Source organism: Episyrphus balteatus, chromosome 2 (assembly GCF_945859705.1).
Source record: "Episyrphus balteatus chromosome 2, idEpiBalt1.1, whole genome shotgun sequence".
Taxonomy (NCBI): domain Eukaryota; kingdom Metazoa; phylum Arthropoda; class Insecta; order Diptera; family Syrphidae; genus Episyrphus; species Episyrphus balteatus.
In genome coordinates, this window is record NC_079135.1 from 38,110,763 (window position 1) to 38,118,439 (window position 7,677).

Here is a 7,677-nt window from a genome sequence, read left to right on the forward strand (position 1 = left end):
TCGCTTATTTTCTAATAAACTTCTTATTGTTGTTTATCCACACTACAAATGCAAACATCCATAATATGGATCACATTGTACAAAGAGTTTTAGATAAAATATAGAGAATATATTTTTAATGTTATTGTGTTGTTGCCATTTCTCTGAACATCGCTTTTTTTTCATCGCCTTTATTAATAAGCTTTGGTAATTCCGTAATACTGTAGTCAATTTCTTTATCTGTTCCTTGAAATCTTAGTAAATCAATTAGATTTGACAGAGAATCGTCCATGACAGCCGTCCGTAAAGTTTTAAAGAACTCCATATAATGGTGAAGATTGTGACTGAAAATATTAATTCATTGTTGATTAATTTATTTAATCCAAAAAGAATACCAGACTCACATCATCAGTAAAATAGGTCCAAGTAGCTCCTTGGTATTATACAAGTGGTGTATATACGCTCTTGTGTGTTGTTTACATGCCTCGCACTTGCAGTTTTCAAGTATTGGAGTAAAATCTTCTTTTAATCTATAAATACGAAATTCTTATTTAATTTCATTAAATTGGACAAAAAAAATGAATATTTTTACTCTTTGTCTGAAATTTCCAACATTGGTTTATTTGGACCCGTATTTTCCTTATTGAAATTAAAGATAAGCGCTTTGAAATTTGATGTAGCTTCATATGCATACGATGTATCGAAAATATCAACACCCAGTCGTACCAATTCAGCTACTACCAATGGAGTATAGGCACCCATTACCATCTTTGGTTTATCCACATCAAGTTCGCTTACGCAGTGTTGAACGATTTCCAGTAAAGATGTGCAACTTACTGTTGTAGCACTAAGACCATTATTGTGGAATCCATCGAGGACATAGCCAGCAACTTGGGGTTTTTCTTTTATTTTTTTAATGGACAATGATCTGGAGAATTTATTGAATCCACCAACAACGGGAGCTGAAAATTGATTGGAATATGTTTAATAGGTACCTAAAATTCTCTTTTGCTATGGAAGTGAAGGCTCTTATTGAGCCAAATTCGTTAAATTAGATAAAGCATTCATTCGATATAAAATCGGAATTTTAGGCTTCACTGAAGAAAGCCAAACTGAAATTCTTCTTTAATTACGAAGAGGAGACCAGTTATACTATTATAACCAGTTAAGTGTTCTTTATAAAACACCACAAGTTTAAAAGATTTGAATGACAATATGAAGGACTCGGGCAAGTTTTGGGAAATCACGGCGCTGGGAGTTGGAAAGGCAAAGGTGAATGTTTCGCAGGTTTTTTGCAAAACTAACTATTTGTAATTAAAAAAATGTAACACCAAATAGCTCCGAAAGAACTTGGGCAAAAATCTAAGTAAACAAAATATGAGAAAAGTTTTATGAAGCGTGCTGTGAATTAATATAATATTAGGTCTGTTTAATGAATCTGATCTGCTCAGAAAAGATCCGAAAAGTACAGGTTTGTGTGTTCCATGAAGGAAAACTTTGCCCTATACTGTTCTACAAACTGTCATTTTGTGTTTCATGAAGTTGTCCAGCACAGATTAGTTCAAGTTTCCCTTCTCCTACTTTTGAGGTAGAGCAAATGAGTGAAAAGTGTCAAACAGCAGCTGATTTCTTTTATTCTGACAAAATATAATAAAATTAATTCAAAATAATGGAAATTTCTTAAGAATCTTCTTAATATGAAAAAAAATTAAAAATGAGAACAAATATTCTCATTAATTATAATTTATTTGCATGAAAAGTCATAACAAATGAATTAATTTTTTTTTAGTTTCAAAACTGTCAACCCTTTAAAAACGGATGTTGTACTTTTCTGATCTTTTTTGTTCTGACAGTTTTCATGAATTTGTGCTGTTCTTATCTTTTCTGTTCTAGTTTTTCTTCATTAAACAGACCTTATATCAGAGCAATAGTTTCAGAAAAACAAAAAAGAGCACAATTCTAAGTGGCAGTCGAATTGCTAATGAACCCTCAAGCGTACTGCTAGCACGATGACCAACGCAGATATGGGAAGCGGCACTTTTTTTATATTAAATTGAACTTTCGACAGTGATGTGGTCTCACTATTCAATTAATTGACCGAGGTAATATTCGAATAAGCAAACTGATCTTTTCCGAAATTGATACTTTGAGTGATAGCCCGCTGGAAAAAGGATATGCCAAAACTGAGGAATGTTGCTAAGATAATAGCAAACATTATTTTAGAGCAAATAAAGGAATATCTAGAAGACATTTCAACGGCTTCCTGGAGGTTTGTTTTTAAACGTGGATTTTCTTATATCAAACATATTAATCCTTTTATTATCTTAGATTTATTATCTAAGATTTACTGGCCCAATTATAGATCTAATAGAATTGGCCAGGAATTCATAGAAAATATTTCTCGGAGGCATATCTGGGCCTTGTTTCAGAGCTAACTACATCAACTACATCAGCTACATTTACTACATCAGCAACCTCAAAAGTCGATAGTTGAGTCCGATTGAACGTCGGGAAATACTTGTTATGGTTTAAATAGTTAAAAAGTTCAAAAAAGTGCTTCGGAAAGAGAAACAGGCCGTAACAGGCGCGCCGCAATTAATGTTTAAAGTCATTGATGCAGCTGATGTAAACAATGTCTTAAGCTCTGAAATTGGTCCCTTGCAGTAAATTAAACCTATATAACGGTAATTATTGCATTTGGAGAAATCGATGTACATATCGCTTATATACTTGAATACTGTCATAACTCAAAAAAATGCTTTTTCAGGAAACGAGTATTAGTAATTTAGTATCGATTTATTTTTGTATGTAAAAAGTTAGTTTCTAAAACAAAATTAGTGCTCCTTTTCCGTCAGTTTCTAAAGTTAAGAAAAATGACTGTCTGCAGGATTGAATATAACTTTATTCCAATAACTTCTGCATTAATATCTCAAAATTCGTGATTTTTGAGTTATGACAGTATTAAAGTAAATGGTAAATAAATAACGTTTTAATAAATATTGTTTGAATTTTAGTAAAACCAAAGAAAAATCAAAAATTTTGAAAATTAGTAAAAAAATATCCAAAAATGGTATGAAAAGTTTTTTTCAAAATTAAACTTTTTTTGCAAACTTTTAGTTTTTCTTTGAATTATCTAAAATTTAAACGAATTTATTAAAAAAATGTTCAAATAAACTCAAAAGAATTTGATTTTTCTCATGAAAAAGTGAATAGAAGTAAGTCATTGACAACTGCAGAAATATGGTATTTTATTTCATCTCAAAAGTACAAACCCTCACAACAGAAAAACTGCTTGATGAATAAGTCTGAAATTTTGCATATTAATTTCAGTTATATTCAGCTTCAATAATTAAGTTTAATCTTATCACCCATAGTTATAAAAAAGCGGCACATTTTCTGAAAAAAACGTAAAAAATGCCTACTTTGATAGCTTTTCTAAATTGATCTCAAATGTAAGAAAACATACAAGCAAACTTAATATCTCTGTACAGAAATGGATGAAATTTTCAAATGTATCCTTGAATTTTCTGTAAGGTGATTTGTTGTTAAGATATTGATAACACCGGCACACAAAAAAAAAAAAGTGTCATGAACCAGAAACCAGACCTATCTTTCTATATGTTTTTGGGCACGCTGAATCCGAATTTCAAGTCCGTTTGGCCCCATCACCCTCCAGTTTTGAGCTGTGAGTGCATTTTGTTTGAATTTTTATGACTTTTTTGGAGTTTTTTGCATTTTTCTCAAAACTGAAGGGTGACCGGGAAAAACGGACTTGAAAATCGGATTCAGCGGTCCCAAAAACATATAGAAAGATAGGTCTGCTTCCTGGTACATGAAATTTTTTTTTTGTGTGCCGGGTATGACAGCGACATGTCGCGACAGTGCTAGCACACAAAAAAAAAAGTTGTATGAACCAGAAACCAGACCTATCTTTCTATATGTTTTTGGGACCACTGAATCCGAATTTCAAGTCCGTTTTGCCCGGTCACCCTCCAGTTTTGAGAAAAGTGTAAAAAAGACCCCAAAAATTACCTTTTTTTGAGTTTTTTGCATATTACTCAAAACTGGAGGGTGACAGGGCCAAACGGACTTGAAATTCGGATTCAGCGGGTCCAAAAACATATAGAAAGATAGGTCTGGTTTCTGGTTCATGACACTTTTTTTTTTTTGTGTGCCGGTGTAATCAAAGTCAAAAGTATGGGTTTTGGTTTGATGACTGATATTGCAGTCTAAAAAAAATCGTACAAGTTTGAAACAAAAAGAATCTAGAAGCCAAATAAATAACCTTTCTAAAAATAATAATCATTTCATCACAAAAATGTTCCCACTTTTTTATTAGAAAAGTAAAAACAAAAAAAAATTGAAAATTTTGGTTTTTGAACAGTTCCAACGATTAAGCTTACCGTTGGAAATAAAATATTTTGTCATAAGAACCTAAAACTAAAAGAATATGGGCAGGTTCAGAAACGTTAGGGCCTAAATATTTAGGTAATTTCTCGGCCTCTGATTGGTCAACTGTCAAAAAAAATCCTTCCAATTTAGGTAATTTTATTGGAAAGCTGACTGGAAAGTTAGGCAAGAAATTTTTCCCTTAAAAATTGGGAAAGTTTTTTTTGTCAACATGACAGCTGATTGTTTTTAATTACAGAATAAAGATAGCAGAATTGAATTTATTTGTTTGAAAAACGATTAAAAAGTGCATTATCGGTTATAATTAATATTATTTATTCATTAAAGTAAAGTGAAATTTGGTGTCTGCCCCACGCGATCTCTAAAATTCTCAAGTAAATTTCGAAATTTGACAATAATTTCGTATCCAAACAAATTTAGTCAATTTACTCAAATTTCCGTTCAGAAAATGACGTTACCTAAATATCTAGTCCCTAATATTTCCTGAACGTGCCCTATAGCTTTCACATGCTTTTTGTTTTGTTATGATGCGATCATTTTTTACTGAGATACAGTTTATAGAAAATCACTAAAAAAAAATCAATCAGATAGAATAGATTGTCCGCCGAGGAGGTCAGTGGAAAAGGAATATGAATTTATCTTGAAAAGACTTTAATTGTGATTAAATACATTGCAATTCACCAACGCAAAGATCAAAAGGCCTAATTATGTAACCAACTCGATTCAAGCCACTCTTCGTTTCTGAGATCTCAAAGAATTTTCTTTTCATCTAATTAAATTCAAATCAAATGTGAACCATTTAGGAACGCTGAAAGGTATAATAAAGATAAGTAGGTAGACCTACCCACCTTGAGTAAATTTGCTTATTACCAAAAATTGATTTCTTCGATAGATTGCTAGAGTTTGTGTGTTTTTCATAGCAATAATTGAAGAACACTTCAGTTCGTTCAACGGACTTCTGAACTCTTTTCTTTGAACTCTCTTCATTAGTATCAGCATCATATAATCCAATGTAAATATCTGGAGAAATTGCTTCTACCAATGTCATGTACCTGTAAATCAAGTTGATTTAATACAAAACTGAATAAATAATAATTCAATCCAAACTTACTGTTGGGCAGATAAAGGTTCCTTCCCCCGCCTTGTAAATAATGGTACAATATCCTTGTCATTGAATCCGGATGGTGTAGTTTCACAAATATCTCGTATTGTCAAGATATTTAGTGAATTTGGATAACCAACGAAGGAAGAAATACCTTTTTTGAATACTTTCAGCGCCTCAGCCATGTAGGTTATATTTGATAAGGAAAGAAGAAGAATTGGTGATTCAGGTGTAACGTATTTGAAGACTTCTTGGCTAAGATGGGGAATGCTTCCACCCTAAATAAAATATTATAAACAAAAATACAGGTGGACTATCATCCGGTGACATATATTGCACCTGTATTACTCACCTTTGTGCATTGTATTAGAAGAGGAGTCTGAACTGATGTGCCGGTTTCTGAATGCTCCAAACGGCCAATTCTACCAGATGATGTAGTTTTATTTTCAACAACGAAATTCATGTTTTAGTGGTAATTAAATTATATTTTGATTTAAAATTTGAGGAAAATTATGTGAAACCGCGCTACAAAATTTACAACTTTTTTTTTCAAATTTCGAAATTATGCAAATGTCAAATGTGAGTGACATTTGACATTCGAGTTCGAAAAAGTTAGGCGTGTTCGTGGTCATGAGAACATTATGTGCGTTCAACGACGTTGTTCTGGATTTTTCTCAGCAGAAAAGTGCAACTTTACTGTTGAGGTTTTTCTGATCTGAACTGTTTTAGTTTGTTGTTCATTGACGCTATTTAGAATCGGATTTTCGGTTCTTTCTTTTAGCCCTGTTCCTTTGGGAAGTGGCAGAGTACTACCAATAGTTTACTAGCGATTTTCAACGGAATTAAATTTAAATACTTATAGAAGTTCGAACTTGTTTCACAGCTTCTAATAAGTTGTTTAAATACTGGTAAAGAAAATTAAACGAAGAAAGCATGTTTTTCGGATAAACTTGGTTAGTGAATCTAAAAAAGCTTTACAAAATTTACTAAGTTTTTTATTTGATTTTCGGTTTTGATATTGAATAATCTAAACTCGGAAACTTTTGGGTTTTGACATTAGGCGCGTCCCACCAAGAAAAAATCTCTGAGGGCTCAATGTCATTTTGGAAGAGAGAAAATTGATTTTGTGAGACAAGTTTCTCACATGAATCCAATTTTTTTAAATTCAACACTTCAACAGCAACTTCACAGTTCACAAAACTGCAACTTTTCTTCAAATATTAAATTGTGATACAAAATTTCAAAATAAGTTATTTCGTGAAGCTCAAATTAATAACATTTTCTTCAAATTTTCATTTAATTTTTCATGTTTTAGCACTTTATAACTGCACACCACAAAAAAACAAACGCCAAAACAATAACAAAAAAAATAAAGAAAGAGAAAGAAAACTGAGAAATTGAATCCAAAAAAATTTCGTCTCAGAAATCTCAGAATAAAAGTTAAGGCTTAACTACATTCACCACTTTTTGAAAAAGTACAAAAGTGAAAATATTTTTTTTCTCGCTAGCGGGATTTTTTTGTAAAAAAGAGTTAACAAATTGATTTTTGGACAGAAAAATAAGCATTCCGCATCATTTATATTAATTTTCTAGCCCGAAAAACCATACAAAAATGCGTTTGAAAATTTTCACTTTTGTACTTTTTCACTTTTTGAGCCAATGGGCCTTACTAATAATCGAATTTAAAGCTCAGTTAAATATTTATCTGAGCTTTAAATATTTCTCCATACCAATAACCAATTTAATAGGCAGGTTAAGGGTTAACGCCACGTTAATTTTATAGCTGGAAAACTGAACTATAAACGCACGGTTAAATTAAAACGCACGATTTGCACTGTCATTTGACAGCAAAAAAAAAAAAAAACATTTGTCAAGTCAACCAGTTATTGCGAAAAATTAATAATATTGGCGGCAAATTATTAAATATGTAAGTAAATGGAAAAATGTATTTGTTTATAAATATTTATCCTTTTTATTAATAAATATTCATTACTTTCAGAAAAGGCTGAAAAAGAGAACTTAAAAAGAAATAGATCTGGAAATTTTCACCGTCGTACTTCACGATAGATGAACTTTTTTTGTATGCACTTTTGGCCTCCTTGTTTGGGCTCCATTTTTTTAACTTTTACAACCAAAATAAAAATATATGAAGGTATGTAGGTATTTTGTAGTTATGTTTTTGTTCA

At 31.5% G+C, this 7,677-nt stretch overlaps 1 protein-coding gene across 1 annotated transcript; it reads right to left on the reverse strand.

Moving 5' to 3' along the window:
• Positions 1 to 121: 121 nt before the first annotated feature.
• Positions 122 to 6,062, reverse strand: LOC129908181 (queuine tRNA-ribosyltransferase accessory subunit 2). Its single transcript, XM_055984528.1, has 6 exons — positions 5,844 to 6,062; positions 5,501 to 5,769; positions 5,260 to 5,441; positions 572 to 941; positions 384 to 509; positions 122 to 323 (listed from the first exon to the last, which is right to left on the reverse strand). Exons 1-6 carry the CDS (start codon positions 5,952 to 5,954, stop codon positions 122 to 124), a joined length of 1,260 nt encoding a protein of 419 aa, XP_055840503.1. The 5' UTR covers positions 5,955 to 6,062.
• Positions 6,063 to 7,677: the final 1,615 nt, after the last annotated feature.